Source organism: Bos indicus, chromosome 19 (genome assembly GCF_029378745.1).
Source record: "Bos indicus isolate NIAB-ARS_2022 breed Sahiwal x Tharparkar chromosome 19, NIAB-ARS_B.indTharparkar_mat_pri_1.0, whole genome shotgun sequence".
NCBI classification, from domain to species: domain Eukaryota; kingdom Metazoa; phylum Chordata; class Mammalia; order Artiodactyla; family Bovidae; genus Bos; species Bos indicus.
The window spans coordinates 36,993,157-37,011,291 of record NC_091778.1 but is presented as its reverse complement, the minus strand read 5'-3'; the positions used below and the strand labels follow the sequence as shown (position 1 = coordinate 37,011,291).

The following is an 18,135-nucleotide window of genomic DNA, read 5'->3' as shown; positions in this document are numbered from 1 at the left end:
TATAGCATGCTAGTTATTTTTAAGTATCTTAGTAAATGGAGTAGGGGATTTTGCCAGTCTAGCACTAAGTTTACTTTCTAAACACATCTATTAATTAAAAAATCATTTTAGTTAAAACAGCTTTCTCAGGTATATCCACTTTGTTTTTTAATCCTCATTTTAGACAACTAACCAGTTATATAGCTTAAAGTAAACAGGTATATTTTTAAGCAGAACTTTTATACTTTATCTTTTCATTTTTTCCCCTGTGCTAAGTATACTTCCCTTGTGTGATAGTAAAAAGCTGAGCTTGAAAGGATCCATCCAGTACAATACAATAGTTTTTATTTACACCAGACTGATGGTTGGTTAAATTATTTTAGAATGACCAGACTCACAAAACACCCCATTCCATGTGCCAGTAAGTGAATGAAAGAAACATGATTGGTAACAAGAGTAAACAATGTGGATTAATGACAGTTTTCAGAGAGGTTTCGTGTTTTTATTGGAGGGAAAACAAAGTCTGACAGAAATTTCAGCTGCAACAAAAGATGATAAATAGACTAAGCTGCTGAGCAGTAGTTTGGTGGCCATGTAACAAATATTAAAAAACAAAAGAACACCTGCTGCAATGCAGTGACTGCAAGTGGATGACATTTAGGAACATTCAAGAGGGTATCTAGAGACGTGAGAATGGCCTCACGGTGGCCATGAGAAGCCAGGAAGAAGAGTGTGGTTCAGGATCTGAACTTACCCCTCAGCCCCAGTAAACGTCCCTGGTGGAGGATTACGGCTAAAGTGAGAAAGGAGGAAAGGGGACATGGAGAGGTGCATGACAGGGAGGAGAAGGATTACTATGAGCTGCCACTCTTCGCATATTCTATCTGGCAACTCAGGAGCTCAAAGCTCCTAATTAAATAAACAAAATCCAACTTGGTATAATACCAAGAAACATACAAAGTTCTTACCAAAGCCTCTGAAGAACATCGCTGCTCAGAAAGGACAATTTTGTTTACTGTGATTTTGCTTTTCTTAATTATAAAGCAATTTTAATGAATAAGAACTTACTGGGGTGCATTTCCTAATTGCAAATATTCCCCCCTTTTCTTGAAGAAATCCTGTGCAAATGACTATGCCAAAATGGAACTCTCATCTATAAAGAACTGAAATGAACTCTGGGGATCCTGGAATCTCTTAAGATCTAAGAAGTGGTCTAAACACATAGATTTATAAATAGCTGTCCAGTGGTTAAGAATCTGCCTTTCAATGCAGGGGACACAGGTTCAATCTTTGGTCAGTGAACTAAGATCCCACATTCTGTGGGGCAACTGAAGAAGCCTGCATGCTGCAATGAAGACCTCGCACAGCCAAAAAAAAATTTTTTAAATAAAAAAAAAAGCGGGGGGGCGGGGAAGGACTCCCCTGGTGGTCCACTGGTTAAGAATATGTCTGCCAACGCAGGGAACATGGGTTTGATTCCAAGTTGAGAAGATTCCACATGCCATGGGGCAACTAAGCCCGTGCCACAACCACTGAGCCCATTCCTGGAACTGCTGAAGCCCGGATACTCTAAAGCCTGTGCTCTGCAACAAAAGAAGTCACTGCCGTGAGAAGCTGGAGCACTGCAGCTAGAGAGGAGTTTGTCACAACTCAAAAAGCCCACACGCTGCAATGAAGACCCAGCGGAGGCCCCCAAAATATATAAATTAATTAAATTTAAAAATTTTAAAGAAAATACAGCTGGGATTAAGAATTTACATTCTTTAGGGAATTCCCTGGCAGTCCAATGGTTAGGATTCCATGCTTCCACTGCTGGGGACCTAGGTTCTATCCCCAGCTGGGGAACTAAGATCCTGCAAGCCATGCAGTGTCAGGGGGGAAAAAAAAAAGTTTAGGTTCTTTAAAGGCTCAAAATGTAACACCATCCAGTCTTCCTCCTTTCTCCTAAAAATTCTGGTGTGTTTATTACGTTATTTTATGGTAGTGTTTTCAAATCGTTTTAAATTCTGATGTGTTTATTAAATTACTTTATGGCAATTTTCTCAAATCCTGCCCATGAATTCTGCAACACAAAATCACTTATATAATGAGTGATCAATGTAATGGAACACAGTATGAAAAACATACGAAGTACATTTTGTTCACATTCTTTTCAAATACAAGATAGCTTATCTCTTAAAGTCAGTGTTTGATGACGTCCTAAGTAAGAAATGTCTCCCACAACTCATAAGCTACATGGGATATTCTAAACTAATTACCACAGAGGTATGAAAAAACTAGGATATTAGGTAGAAATGTTTCTGGATACTAGTATAATAAGGTTGAAAGAAAAACGGACTATGACCATTATTTAAGGAAATAGATAATACAGTGATTCCCAAAATGAGAAAAACAGTTTTTCAAAATGAAAAACTTTTAACTGTAAATGTTAGTCCTGATACATTTGCTAGAGTTTGTAAGTTTCACAGAAAAAGTGAAGGAACAATAGTTAGATCTTTGCCATCAGTTTGACTTTCTGAATTACCACAGGTTTGCCAATTTAGTTCTATTATTTAGCTCAATTCCTTCCACTTGGATTTCAGACAAGGCTATTCCCCACAACTCTTCTGTGACAGTTACCTAAAAAGTACTTACTTTCTGTCAATGGGATGGAGATAATGACACCATTTCCTGTTCCCACCCACAAACGGTTACAAGACACCATAAGCGCTGTGATCCTCACAAAAGAGAAGCCCAGTTTTCCAGTACCTGTATGGAAGGGGGGAAAACACTTTATTGAAAAGACAGAGCAGATGATGTTTTAGGTTCCAAGTCCCTCAGAGCAGCTGGACTAATGTAATAGAGAGGATTGTGACCAGAGCTGGTTGGATATTTCCAGAAGTCACATCAATCAAGATCAACTCTCATTTGACTTTATTATCTATCAATTCATCTGACAATTCATGGCTATCATCTATCAATCAATATCATCTGACAATTCATGGCTAATAGAAAAAGAAAACTCTGAAAGTGGCTAGCATTATATCATCACTCAGAAGGAAGATGATGTGGATTAGGAAATATGATGCAGAATTTACTTAAGGACCTGCAAAACCAAGCCAAATAAACCAAAACACAAAACAGAACCAAAAAAAAAGCTCAACAAAAACAGTTTACTAGATTGGGGAAATTAAATGTTCTTCCGTTTTATAAGCTTAGAGAGTTCTTGCTTGCCTTAAATTTCTTTGCATAGGTTAAGAAATGATCTTTGCTAACAAAACCTATACACTTTCCTTTTTATATATTTGGGTCTAAAGTAACTTAGAAATTTTAGGGTACCATATGCATACAATTTAGGGAGAATTAATGCACTTTTTAATTTCAAGGAAATTTTAAACTGATCCTATTTTCAGGGGATTTGAGAAGCAAAATTATTAAACAGGTAATATTAATACATTTAAGACAGATAACATTTAGTCATAAGTTCTACTTACTAGAAATCAGAGTATGACCATAGAATCGCAGTGTTTGAAGGAATCTTAGTCTAAGCTAGAGATCTTTAACCTATGGTCAAAATATATTCCTGAAATTGGTTTGTATCTATGTTTATATATGTGTGAGTCTAGGAAGAGGGCACACAGCAATCATCAGGTTTTCTGAGGGCAACGATTCCAAAAAAAGTTAAAAACCACTGATGTAGTTCAACCTTTCTTCATAAAGAAATCACCTATGATGTTCCTAACAGCACTGGATTAAGCAGAGATAGTCTAAAGCTTAGTCTAAAGCCCCCTTTTCATGGGGCTTTAGTTCTGCAGGGGGAGAGACAGTATGATACTGGTACAATCATAGTAATGATAAGTCCATGAAGAAAAAGTATAAGAAGGCCTAAACAAAGCTGGAAATAAAGATGAGGAAAGGTCTTTTATGGATGTGACATATAAGACATGACCTGAAAGCCAAGTACAAAGGGACTAAGAAAAACTTCTCAGACAGAAGATATAGCACTATGTGAAGGCCTTGATATGGGAAGGAACCTGTTGACTTTAGGTCAGTGTGGACAGACCAGAGTGAGCAAGGAGAGCTGTCCATACCATTTAAGTTCTTCTAATAATCTCACAAAAAAATCTCACCTAAAGACAAGAATATTCTGCATGGCTGGCATTACATAAATGGAGGTATGGCATGGTGATTGTTTGCACACTGGTTACTATGTAGAAACTGACTGGAGTAGAGACAGAAAGATAGAGGTTGTTGGTCATCTGAGGAGGAAAGGATGGTGACCTGGCCTATGGGAATAGTGGTAGAGATAAAGATGTAACTCATTTAAGGAATTTCCTAGTGGTTCAGTGGTTAGGCCTTGGCAATTTCACTGTGGGCCATGGGTTCAATCCCAGGCTGGGGAACTAAGATCCCAAAAGTCTTGTGGTGTAGCCAAAAAAAGGCATTACTGGTTTAAGATATTCTGGGGGGAAGACTCGACAGTTCCTGCTGATGGATTAGATGTGGGGAACAACAGAGAAAGAGTCAAAAATGATCTTAAGTTTTTGTCAAGAATCATAGAGTAGATGGATCATTTGCCAACAGTTTCAGTGATAAGAGATCACTATTCCTGAGGCAACTTACTCATTGGTTCTACTTAGCATTTGAAATCATTTAAAAATAAACCATTTTCTTTGATTGACAAAGATAAAATGCTCTGGACGCTTACCTAGCATTTTGCTTACATAAGGCTCAATGTCCACATCCTGCAGATGCTGATAAGTGTGTGCATGATAGAGACGGAGTGTGGAATCCAAGCGAATGGAGACCCACACGCCATCACCCACCCAGGCAAGCTGCCGCACTTGGCTCTCCTTCCTGGGGTGTGCATCAAATGATTTCTAGAAAAGATTGTTCAATCACAATGTTACTTTAATTATCTAGGAGTTAGTGTTTAAAAATTGTGCTAATGTGCACAATAATTTGACAGACTACCTAATAAAAGAGGAGCCTAAATATTGTTTACTCTTATATACACAATTGCTATTATCCCATACTGCAAAAAAAAAAAAGAAAGAAAAAAGAACTAAAGGATGTTGTGTTAGACTATCAACTTACGAAAGCAATCTTGACACATTCATTCTATGTAACAGCATTCAACAAAAAGACTGAATTGGACCTCAAGATTTTGCATTGTTCCAGAGCAATACACAAAATAAGATCCTATTTATAGTTAAACAAAAATGAACCTACTGTGCTGTATATGTAAGCATATACCTGCATGTAAAGAATATATCTAAAAAATAAACACCAAATGGAACTTCTAGGTTTGTAAACAGGATGTGGGATAAAAAGAGAACTTCCACCTTAAAAATTTCCTACTATTTTTCTTTCTTTAGACAATTAGAATAAATTTATATACTGTGGCAAAACTTTTTAAAGACAACAATGCTAAGAGGTTTTTATTTTTACAATGAATTCCCACTGCAGTATTATTCCTCAGTCTGTGACGTATATATGGATTTGCCTGAACACACACTGAGCAGTGGGGGAGACTTGAGAGTTCTTCTCCCAAACCACCTCTACATGAGTAAACATTTCAAGAACCACATACTTAAGCAATACACGTATGGGTCTACAGATACTCAGACATACATTTAGACATTCATGTGTGAATCTTCCTTCCTTTAAAAAAAATCACTTCCCATACTCATAGTCAAAAGCAGCAAGAGAGATAAAGTACCATAGAAAGCTGAGAATTCATCCAGTATATCACTGAAGTACCTCAAAATACACAGATTCAGAAAACAATTTCTAAAAAAGCTGAAAATAATTAAATCTTAGGCATTTCAGGTAATATAAATTCAGTAAGTACAGAAAACATGGGTTAACTTGCCTCTATTTTCATGGCCTTTGGCTGAACCACATAAATTTTGTTCCTATAGCCACACCAAACTTTGTCATGTACCACAGTCATGCATCGGATGGAATGGTGCGGTCGTCCAAGATCTAACAGGTGATAGTTTGACAAATCCCACTGTCCATCTTTAAAATAAGAAGTAAATTATTAGTTTATGTATACCATCTTTTACTCAATTTTAACTCAAGAAATATTTTATTTGGGTGTGTAATTAAATTTATTAATAAAGTATCCCCAAATATGTATTTCAGTATATATTTACAGATATGAATCCCAGGCAAGCTGTATATATTACATACATACATACATATATATATATATATACACACACATACACACACAGTGTAATATATACAGTGCATATATTACAGATATTAATCTATAAATTAAATCTGTAAATCAGATATAAATCAAACAGAGTTGGACAAGACCTCAAAGATCATATGGTCCAATCTGCCACCCATTACCTGGATCCCCTTGCTCTCAATAGAGGTGATGTGATAAGTTATTTTTAAGTTACCTATTTACAAAAGTATTTTAAGTATGAGAATGAATTTAAGGTTATTTTGGGCATAATATTGCTCTGCCTCACTTGCATTTTTGATGTATCTTCTTAGATAGAAGTCAAAGGCAACTCACTGCTAAGGCTTTAGGAATTATGCATAACTTTAGTGATGACAAGAAATTCATTACAAATGAGAACCAACCACTGTAAGCTCGCTTTGCTTGATAATTTCAGTGAAGGAAAACATACTTCCTCACAAAGCAGCTGTTTCATTTTAAGAAAACTGTAATTATCTTAAAAATATTCCCCATACTCAGCTAAAGTCTGCCTTCTTGTACATAATCATTCTTTAATCTGTAGTTTTGCCTAATGGAAACACAGAATAAATCTAGTCTCACTTCATTGTTACTGCCCTGTCTTCTTTTTTCAAAACCAAGCATCTCTGGCATGTGTTCTGGACACATCAGTTTATGGAACTTTCATCCTAACTCCATTTTGTCCAGATCCATTTCATGTTATCTTTCTACCAGAGTTGAGCAGGATCATCAGCCCTGCTCTGGACACTAATTTCTATGAGGTTTAGCATGTTAACTAACTTGTACTGAGTTTAATGTCATCCTTTAGGTAACTGTCACTCTTCACACAAATCTCCATCTACTCTTCGGAACCCAAATGCAGGACTTTACATTTATCCTTATTAAATGTATTTTGTCTTGCTCAGTTTTGGATTCAATTTACCAAAACATTTATTATTCCATTTTTCTAGGTTCTCCTACTCACTAGTTGAGTGACCATGAACAAGTAACTAAAATACTGTGCCTCAGTTTTCTCAGCTACAAAATGAGGATGACAACAGAATTTTCTTCATAAGCTGCTGTGCGGATTAAACTCAGATACCGTCTATAAAGGCCCTGAACAACGTAAAACAGAGGCCTCTCTTTTCGTTATGCAGTCATTAATCAAAAATCTCTAGGCACCTAAGTATCATCTACCTCACATTTCTTGAGGTTGCAAAAAGATATGAGATGTTGGAAAAGCCTTGCAAAAATTAATTAATAAAATAAAAAATTAATTTTTGCAAGGCTTTTCCAAAGTCTCATGTCGGATCTATATTTTTATATTTCCCCGATCCACCAATCTAGTAGGAAGGAGACATCACTTTTGGATGATACATGTACCATGGAATTATATGCTCAATTTCTTTAATTCACTCAATGCAGTTTTCTGACACCTTCTGTCTGCAGATGGTAGAAACACTGCTTTAAAGGGGAAGAATATAAAAAATGTGACAAGAAAATGATTAAACTTTACCTAATTAAAAATTCTTTTCAAGAACATTCCAAATGTAAGTGAATGCAAATTACTTTTAAAATACTGGACAAAAGAAACCATATCCTCTCACTAAATTAGGTCTATGACTAGAAAACAAATAAATACTTCCATTGTACATTATTTAAGAGGACCTTAAGGACTATTTGCTCAGTATGGTAAACAAATTTTCACTGAGGTATATCATTAATGTATGCCTCCAGTCAAGCACTCACATATTTACTCATTTCATACACGGTTAGTATTCAGTTTAAACCTTTATTCTTTCTCCTATGAAATATCATTTCTTTAAAACATAAGAGGTCAATCTGTTTGAAAATGCTCTTGCAAAGCAACAAACCAGGGCACACATTATATATTCACAGAAACTCACCAACTCCTCTGTGAAAGATGGCAAGGGTCCCATCAGCTAGGGCCACTAACACAATTCCTTTCACGTGTCTGCAAACAGGAAAGGGGATTTCAGAACTCTCCATTTGGGAATACAGAAGACATCACATGCTACTGAACTAGTTCAGAGGTCCTCAGAAGACCAATCTGTGCTGTCAGGAGCTTACAGGAGAATCTAAAGAAACAGATTCTTTTCTTCACTGAGAAAAGTCTCGTTATCAAAATGTCAGCTGGACTAAATAGGAAGCATGTGTGGTGACTCAGCTGTTTCACTTTCTAACCTCTCATTGCAGACAAAAGGTCCACAGACCAGAGGCACACACCTTGAGTAGAAAGAGTCAGCTCTGTGGATCTAAGCGACAAACTGACTTTTCACAGTCAACATACAGAAAAGGACTAGTCAATCAATCACCCAATCAACATATTCACAAAGTATAAAGAATATTCTAAAACAAATATCACGGGTTTTAATTGGTTTTCTCGCCAACAGACTAAAGAACTCTCAGTACAGTGAGGAATCAACCTGGCAAGTTTTCTCTTCTACTTAAAATTATCTGGTTTATTTCCTAGTTTCAATCTCATTCATAAAGAGGGTTAAAAAAGACATGGATACTGATTTAGTCATGAAGTGCATGTTAACTTTAATAGTCTTAGAATCTAGTTTATACCAAAATACATATTTTTCAAAGGAAGAATTTCTAAAATAAAACTTACACAATACTGAGAATCGAATCTTTAAGTTTAATAGAATGGAGACATTTCCTCCACTGGGCTACAGATGAATGGACATACAAACTGCAAGAACAAAATCAAGACTGGTAAGGCATAGAGAACACATCAAGTAGTTGCTTATATCTAATAATGACACAAAGTTTCTTCAAAAGAAAAGAAGAGTAACATAAAAATTTCAGGACAAAACAAGGAAAGGATAGGCCTAAGGCAGAGAAATAAGCTGCTTAAGCAAACAGAAACATAAAAAGAAGGAAAAGCCAGAACTAATGCATGGCTGGTTTCAGATTACCACATACTTCAGAATCCTTGGCTATCAATCTTTTAAAAAAAAAAATAGTCTTCTTACTTTTCTACTACACTGAGCTATAAATTTCTGAAACCAGAGTGGTTTACATCAGGGAGTGGCAAACTAAGGCCCACAGGCCAAATCCAGCCATCTACCTGTCTTAGCACAGTTTGCAAACTAAAAATGGTCTTTACATTTTTTAAATGGTTGGGAAAAAAAAACAAAAAAAACAAAAGCAGAGTATTTCATGACATACAAGACTTATATGAAATTCAGTGTTCGTAAGCTTTATTATTAGAACATATCCACACCAGTTCACTTAGGTATTGTCAATGCAGTGGCTGCTTTTGCACAACAGCATAGTTAAGAAGATGCTACAAAGATCATAAGGCAACAAAACCTGATATATTTCTTGTCTGACCCTTCATAGAGAAAATGTATGTCAAACCTTCATTTTGTAGTATTAGTCCTTTATGGGAAAGATGCACTAGTGATCTTGTTTAACCTTAGGAAAAGCACAAGTCTGTGAGACTCTTCACACTACTACAGAGTGGAGAAGTCCTGTAGTGTTTATCAGCTCCTACGCTTTTGGACTGTTATTTGTCCTTGTTTTCCCGGAAGTTATGTTTAAAATTGGGCCTTTCTGCAGCCAGAGATTTTTTTAATCCCTTTTATTTCTTGAACAACTTCTGTTGTTCAGGATCTCCTATTTTTAGATCACCCAGATTTTAAAGTTTACTTTTTTCGCAAGAATATTACATGAAGGGAATATCCTATGACAAACATACGGTTTACCGTTCAGAACCAATGCAAGTCCAGTCCAATTTATGAGGTATTGCAATATAACTTCAAAACTGTGTGTATATAAGATTCTTCACTTTGACAGGCACTTTTTGTTTGTATCTGTATGTAGCACATTTTAGTTATCTTAAGATTTCTAAAGCAAAAGTGAAAGACTAAAGATTTCTAATATTTAAAGAGTTGATACCTACCACCCATTTTGAGCTCCAAGCCACATAGTTGGTAAAAGGCTACTCATTTTCTGAGCTTCCTCTCTCACCAGGTCTTGTTCATTTGGCAATACTGATATTTGATCTTTATATGCATCTGAGTCATTACTGGAAAAGGTGGGACAAAAGGAAAAAAAATCTTATTGTGTTTAGCTACAGTTTTCAGGAATTGATAATTTCTACATTTTAGTGTATTGTTAAAAAATAAATTCCAGTAAAGCCAAAGTTAAATGATTATATTAAACATTTCAGAGACAGTGAGAAAGGGAGGGAGAGAGGGTGGAGGGAAGGCAGGCAGGCAAGGCAGTGGGAGGCAGAGGGGAGGGAGAATAAGAAAGAATGAAAGGTATATAAATACATATATTGCAGCAATTGTACCAGAAGTAACACTGACATACTAGGAGGCTCAAGGTACAGATAAGGGAAATAAGACACAGTAACGAAATACAGCAGTTAATATCCAGACTAAAGTTAAAGTTCTCCCTTATAGTTATCTTGAATTTTATGAGTTTCTTCTGTGGGGATAGGAGGAGGAGAGATGGTTTGTTTTAAAACTACACATACGTACACATACACACACACACACACAGACAAACACAGGAGGGTTAATTATCAACAATGTTCTAAAATAAGTAAGCTGAAAAAAATAAAAATAAAAAATAAAATAAAATAAGTAAGCTGAAACGTGCTTTTATTCTACCCCCATGCTTTATTTCTTTGGACTGTCAGAGGACATTTAGTTTTAAAAAAAAGCATAACTGGGCTATCAAATTCAAAACAGACAAATGAATCAGTAAGTCTAAAAAGATGACTTTAGACCCCTATCAGCTTTCTATAAGGCCTAGAGAAGACAAGAAAGGAAATTAAACAACTCTTTCTTTTGAAGGAAAAGCTTGAAACAAATTGTTTTCTAATAAAATACTTGCCAGAAATCTAAATTCAAAAGGTCATTAAAACCCACATGGGAAATTTAAATGGCCAGTTTTGTGGATAGAGTGGGTGTAGGAGTGGGGATTAAAATAATGAGTTATTAACAGAATAGAAGACAGTGAGTACAATTTTTTAAAAATCCATAGATATTTGGTATGGCTTTTTAAAAAAATTGTACTCACTGTCTTCTATTCTGTTAATAATTCATTATTTTAATCCCCACTGACTGGTAAGGATTTTGACTAATATACTTTATAAGCAAGATTTTTTGAAGTTGCAAGGAATAGAGAGCAAATGGGGGAAAAATATGTCTAGAGAGAATGCAATGTAAGGAACAGATGAAGACATAGTGGAATAAGTAATAACATCTAAACCTGCCACAACAATGTCAATTAGTAGGAATATTTTGGCTGCTTGAGATCATTTTGGTTCCTTTTACATGTGTACTCTGGTTTCCTAAGTTGTTTACCCATTTTTATACCTTGACTGATATACTGGTGACAGGTCTTCTGGGATTTGAACTCCCAAAGGATCTGTAAACACATGCTCTGTGTACACGCCAGTTTGGGAGACATCCACAGTATCTTCAGCTGATCCTGCATTGCCTTCTGTAGCTTCAGTTGCTTCTTCTGCTGTTGGAACATTTTCATCAATCTCACTATTTTCTGTTTCCTTTTCTAAAAAATAAATAAAGCATGCTAACCATTCCAAGTTTGAGCTTCTCTTCCAATCACTTCCCCCACCAAAACCCCCTCTATAGAATTACACTCTTACCCTCTTCTCCATGTAATAAAATTAAGGATTCTTGATTTCATTTAACAATCATCACAGCATCCTCTTTCAAGCTCTTTCATCCCTGTTACTTTAAAATCTAAGTTAAGTCCACAATGAGTCACCTGGGACAGGCTCAGACACTGTACAGATGGTACCTAAAGAAGACAAACATACCTGGCGGTTTTTCCATCACTGGAGAAGGTTCATTGGTATTAGGGGAAGTGGCAGCTGCTGTCACACCTTCTGCAGAACAACCAACTACTGTGATGCCTCCCAACAGGCTGTCTGTCTCTGCTGAGCTATTGCTTGTCATGCTTCCACATAAAGATGCTTTGTCTACTTGTCCAGATTCTGAAAGCTCTTCTCCTGCAGGGTAGTCTGTTTCTCGGGCTCCTGAAGTACAAGATAAACCTTCTTTAAATAGCTCATTAAACTTCTGTAAGTAGCATTTTCTCTATTAAGGTAACTATAGGTTTGAAATAAGGGTAAAGGTGAGAAAAATATCTATGCAAATACACTGCCAAGATAGTAAGTAAATTTTATTTAAACTAATTTAAACTCAATTCACAAATTGAGAAAGTAGTTTAAAAATTAAGATATTAAATGCAACAACAACAAATAATAATTAATGCAAGTACAAGTAAACAAAAAAATGTCAGAAATGTATTTCTGTTCTTAATATGAGTTCTTAAAGCAGCCAACTAATGAGATTAAAAACAACAAAATATAATTCTGACAAGTCAGCAAAAATTTTTTAAATTATCACTATTTCTATTTCAAATATGAATTTCTGCCACTATTAAAAATTAATACAGCCTAGGTGTATATAGTACATTAAGATATTAGTAACACACTTAAAAACTAAGCATTTAACATTTAAAAAATCTTTTCAGTTCTCTTTATTTAGAAAGCTATTCTTACCCATATCACATTAAAAAATTTTATTATAGTAAAATATACGTATGTTGTTGCTCAGTCACTCCGTTGGATCCGATTCTTTGTTATCCCATGACTGCAGCTCACCAGGTTTCCCTGACCTTCACTAACTCCCAGAGTCTGCTCAAACTCCTGTCCATTGAATCAGTGATGCCACCAAAACATTTCATTCTTTGTCATCCCCTTCTCCTCCTACCTTCAATCTTTCCCAGCAACAGGGTCTTTTCCAATGAGTCGGCTCTTTACATCAAGTGGCCAAAGTACTGGAGCTTCAGCTTCAGCATCAGTTCTACCAGTGAATATTCAGGTGATTTCCTTTAGGATTGACTGGTTTGATCTCCCTGATGTCCAAGGGACTCTCAGAGTCTTCTCCAACACCACAGTTTGAAAGCATCAATTCTTTGGCACTTAGCCTTCTTTATGGTCCAACTCTCACATCCATACATGACTATTGGAAAAACGACAGCTTTGACTATATGGACTTTTGTTGGCAAAGTGATGGCTCTGCTTTTTAAAACACTGTCTAGATTTGTCATGGCTTTCCTTCCAAGGAGCAGGAGTCTTTTAATTTCATGGCTGTAGTCACTGTCCATAGTGATTTTGGAGTCCAAGAAAGTAAGACGTCACTGTTTCCATTTTTTCCCCCATCTATTTGCCATGAAGTGATGGGACCAGATGCCATGATCTTAGTTTCTTGAATGTTGAGTTTTAAGCCAGCTTTTTCACTCTGGTCTTTCACCTTCATCAAAAGGCTCTTTAGTTCCTTTTCGTTTTCTGCCATTAGGATGGTGTCATCTGCATATCTAAGGTTATCAATATTTCTCCCCACAATCTTCATTCCAGTTTGAGCTTCATCCAGCTGGTATTTCACATGATATACTCTGAATGTAAGTTAAACAAGCAGGGTGACAATATACAGCCTTGACATACTTCTTGCCCATTTTTTAACCAGTCTGTGGTTCCGTGTCTGGTTCTAACTGTTGCTTCTTGACTTGCATACAGATTTCTTAGGAGGCAGGTAAGGTGGTCTGATATTCCCATCTCTTCAAGGATTTTCCAGTTTGTTGTGATCCACACAGTTAAAGGCTTTAGTGTAGTCAATGAAGAAGAAGTAGATGTTTTTCTGGAATTCTCTTGCTTTTTCTATGATCCAATGGATGTTGGCAATTTGATCTCTGGTTCCTCTGCCTTTTCTAAATCCAGCTTGTACATCTGGAATTTCTCCGTTCACATACTGTTGAAGCATAACTTGAAGGATTTTGAGCGTTATCTTGCTAACATGTGAAATGAGGGCGACTGTATGGTAGTTTGAACATTTTTTGGCATTGTCCTTCTCTGGGATTGGAATGAAAACTGACTTTTTCCAGTCCTGTGGCCACTGCTGAGTTTTCCAGATTTGCTGACATATTGAGTGCAGCACTTTCACAGCATCATCTTTTAGGATTTGAAATAGCTCAGCTGGAATTCCATCACCTCCTCTAGCTTTGTTCAGAGTAATGCTTCCTAAGGCCCACTTGACTTTGCATTCCAGGATGTCTGGCTCTAGGTGAGTGATCACACCATCATGGTTATCTGGATCATTAAGACCTTTTTTGTATAGTTCTTCTGTGTATTCCTGCCACCTCTTCTTATCTTCTGCTTCTGTTAGGTCCTTACCATTTTTCTCCCCTTTATTGTGTCCATCTTTGCATGAAATGTTCCCTTGGTATCTCTGATTTTCTTGCAGAGATCTCTAGTCTTTCCCATTCTATTGTTTTTTCCTCTATTTTTTTGCATTGTTCACTTAAAAGGCTTTCTTATCTCTCCTTGCTATTCTCTGGAACTCTGCATTCAGATGGGTATATTTCCTTTTCTCCTTTGCCTCTCACATCTCTTCTTTTCTCAGCTATTTGTAAGGCCCCCTCCGACAACCATTTTGCCTTTTTGCATTTCTTTTTCTTGGGAATGGTTTTGGTTTTGATCACTGCCTCCTGTACAATGTTACATACCTCCATCCATAGTTCTTCTGACACTCTATCAGATCTAATCCCTTGAATCCATTTGTCACCTCCACTGTATAATCATAAGGGATCTGATTTACATCATACCTGAATGGTCTAGTGGTTTGCCCTACTTTCTTTAAGTCTAAATTTTGCAATAAGGAGTTCACGATCTGAGCCACTACATAAAGTCGGCCATATTAACCATTTTAAGTGTGTAATTCAGAGGTATTAATTATATTCACAACATTGGGCAGCCATCACAGCTATCTACATCCAACATTTTTCTGTCATTCCATATAGGATACCTATACCAAGTAAATAACTCTCTGATCGCCATACCCTTACCCTAGGAATCTCTAATTTAATTCTGTTTATGAATTTGCCAGCTCAGATAGACAACTCAGATAAGTAGAATCATACAGTATTTGTGTCTGAGTTGTTTCTAAGGTTAATCTATGTTATGGAACGTATCAGAGTCTCATTCCTTTATATGGCTGAATAATATTTCACACTATACATCAACTTTTTTTTTTTTTTTTTTGCTGTGCTGGGTGCCATGTGGGATCTTAGTTCCCCATCCAGGGACTGAACCCATACCCCTGCAGTGGAAGCACAAAGGCTTAACCACTGGACTCTCAGGAATTTCCTTTAATTTTTAAACCAATGTTTTAATATCACATAGTATTTAATATGGAATTCTAAAAGGCCTAATCCATACTAATAGCCCCTTGCCCTCTGATTTCCACCCTTCTCAAATTTCCATTGTTTTATTTTTTTCACAGTATCTGAAAATATCCTTAGTCATTTGAACTCAGTTTCTTTTTTGCCTTCACAAACTAGAAGAGATGCATAACTGTATCTCTAGTAACCAATCAGTTTCTACCAGTGAGGAGCTGTGGATGGTGCAAAGAGAGGAACTACTCTTACCTGGTACGCTTGATATACACAGAACGTGAGAGTTACAAACAGTGAAGCTGTCTAGGATGTTGCCTGGTTGAACAGCATCGATAATGATAACTTTTGTAGCTGAATGAGTGCTGGTACAGATCCAGACTAGACTGGATAATTCTTCTTGATTTTTTAACTCCTTCTGTTGTTCCTGCATAGGCAAAGCAAAGAAAATGAATGTTTAAAATGAGATGTGTGCATAAATATTTATATGGCTGTGCTAGTACACTAAAGGACACTACTATTTAAAGTTCACTTCCAGATTATTTAGAAGGCTGAGAGGATATCACCTTTCAACAATACTTAGTAGACAAAAAACTAGCAGCTAAAGCAGATCAGTGATAAAAAATGTTCTCTATCTTGACTGTGATAGTTGTTTCACAGATTCACACATTTGTCAAAACCCTTTGAACTGTACTTATTTTGAGTGTATACTTTATTGAATGTAAAATATACTCTAGTAAAACTGACCTAAGAGTGAGGGCGGGGATGAGGAGTAATCAAGGGCATAGTAACCCCAATTAGAAGTTGGACCTAGAAGTAAGTCTGAGACCAAAGAGCTAAAACTATTAGTCTCAGAAACAGGGGCAGATGCCAATGCAAGCACTTACCTTAAGTTCCTGGTCTAACTTGTCTAAGCTATTCTGAGATGCACTTCGCTGTTTACTGCCTTCTGCTTCCAAACCAGCAACATCCTTGTAAAACACACTTGCTCCAACAACAGAACCACCATCTCTGGTCTTCCCACCAGACAAATTGACTCCAACAGCACACCAAAGCTTTTTGGGGTTAAAAAAAAAGATGGTATTAAGTCATTTTCTCTCTAAAAATGTTTAGAGAGAAACTCTTCACATTCCCTTAATAGATGTAATGATTACAAAGAGAGGGCTCTAATATTTAAACTATTTCAGTCTAAAACAACAAAATGAGTAACTCTGCCCACAAAAGTAGAATTTAAACTCCTTCTGTTTTAGAAAAAATCCATCAAGACTTAAAAGTAATGTTACCTTTAATTTCAAGATTACTTTACCTTCATTGATGCATCTTTTTCATCTAGAGGTCTGAGATAGACAGGCACAGGTAAATTTTTCATCTTATTTTCCCCTTGTCCGTTGGTTACCTAATAATTGGGAAGGGGAGAGAAGGACACATGGGGTAAGTCTCATTAAAAGTGAACTTACAGAACCAGAGACATGGGCAAGCACTGCTATAACATATTTACTCTATGAAGTCAAGTTCAAGTTAACTTTGTCTTTCTTACTTGAAAAATGAGCAGAGAATCAAGTGGTAATTAAAGAAAATAAGGGAGCTCAGAAAAAATACACTAATTCACAGACCTGTTAGTACACACATGTGGGTGTGACTGTGTGTGTTGTGTGTGTGTTTTAGGGGTAGGGAATATGTTCTTGAAAGACGTGAATTGAGTTTTAACAGTTTGAAAGGCTCCATGAGGAAGGCTTCTTTTAATGTTTAAACGATACTATTTTTCTTTTAAATGAAATCTTCAATATTAAAACAGAGTACGTTATCTCAAAGTCCCATACTCAACCACCTCCTATATTGACCCCTCTCCCTCTTCACAGAACTCAGAGGCATTTCTTTTGAACTGTAGGGCTTCAGAAAACAGCCTGAAAACAAAACCACAATCCTTAATGCTTCTCTAAACATGTGCCAAATTCATGCTGCTTGAAACCAGCAGGTCTGGGATGTGTATTTAGAATCTTTCATGCCCAGGCCTACTCCTCTCTCTGTATTTCCCACTAGACGTTCTTACCATATTCAAACATTACCTGTTTGTATTTCTGAGGCAGACTCCAGCCAAAAGCCTGCACTCTACCATCTTCCTTCTGAACATGGGCCTTTACCTGACGATACTGTTCTCTCTTTTGTTCTCTGCGTGAGGCTAAACTAGCTTCAGTTCTAAAAGAAAAAGAAATTTCCTTTTTTAATTAAGAGAATATAACAATAGCTTATCTCCCTTCTTCTGCTAAAATAGAAATGAAAAGAAAAAATTACCTTTGTGTCAGTTTACAGATAATATATAATTGAATCCTAACAGCTCTGAGGTAGGCATTCACGCTCATTTATAGGCATGAGAGGTTAACTTTCCCAGGTTTATGTACCTAATGAGGAACAGAGTCAGGATGGGAAGCCAACTTCCTCTTACAACAATAAGTGTTAGTCGCTCAGTCATGTCAGACTCTTTGCAACCCATGGACTATAGCCCGCCAGGCTACTCTTTCCATGGAATTCCCCAGGCAAGAATACTGGAGTGGGTAGCCATTCCCTTCTCCAGGGGACCTTCCCAACCCAGGGATCAAACCCAGGTCTCCTGCATGGTAGGCAGATTCTTAATCCTCTGAGCCACTAAGGAAGCCCTTTATAGTTCCATCCAAACCCTTACAGCTGATCTGATAAGAGGTAAGAATATTCTCAACTGTTATTTAGAGCATAAC

The 18,135-nt window shown here is 36.6% G+C and overlaps 1 protein-coding gene across 7 annotated transcripts in view; it reads right to left on the bottom strand.

Annotated features, from left to right (window-relative positions):
• The window catches only part of SPAG9 (sperm associated antigen 9), a 151,953-nt gene that overhangs the window by 9,619 nt on the left and 124,199 nt on the right, over positions 1-18,135 (bottom strand). For 4 of the 7 annotated variants that reach the window (XM_070773264.1, XM_070773267.1, XM_070773270.1 and 1 more), the window contains 13 exons: positions 17,470-17,599; positions 16,710-16,799; positions 16,291-16,458; positions 15,659-15,830; positions 11,988-12,206; positions 11,521-11,716; positions 10,092-10,217; positions 8,796-8,876; positions 8,065-8,132; positions 5,834-5,982; positions 4,667-4,838; positions 2,614-2,727; positions 734-772 (listed from right to left, as the gene is read on the bottom strand). In XM_070773264.1, the coding sequence (XP_070629365.1) occupies positions 734-772; positions 2,614-2,727; positions 4,667-4,838; positions 5,834-5,982; positions 8,065-8,132; positions 8,796-8,876; positions 10,092-10,217; positions 11,521-11,716; positions 11,988-12,206; positions 15,659-15,830; positions 16,291-16,458; positions 16,710-16,799; positions 17,470-17,599 (1,724 nt within the window). Of the gene's footprint in view, positions 1-733; positions 773-1,371; positions 1,563-2,613; positions 2,728-4,666; positions 4,839-5,833; positions 5,983-8,064; positions 8,133-8,795; positions 8,877-10,091; positions 10,218-11,520; positions 11,717-11,987; positions 12,207-15,658; positions 15,831-16,290; positions 16,459-16,709; positions 16,800-17,469; positions 17,600-18,135 lie in introns of those variants that run through there. The other 3 variants (XM_070773266.1, XM_070773269.1, XM_070773265.1) reach the window with 3 other exon arrangements.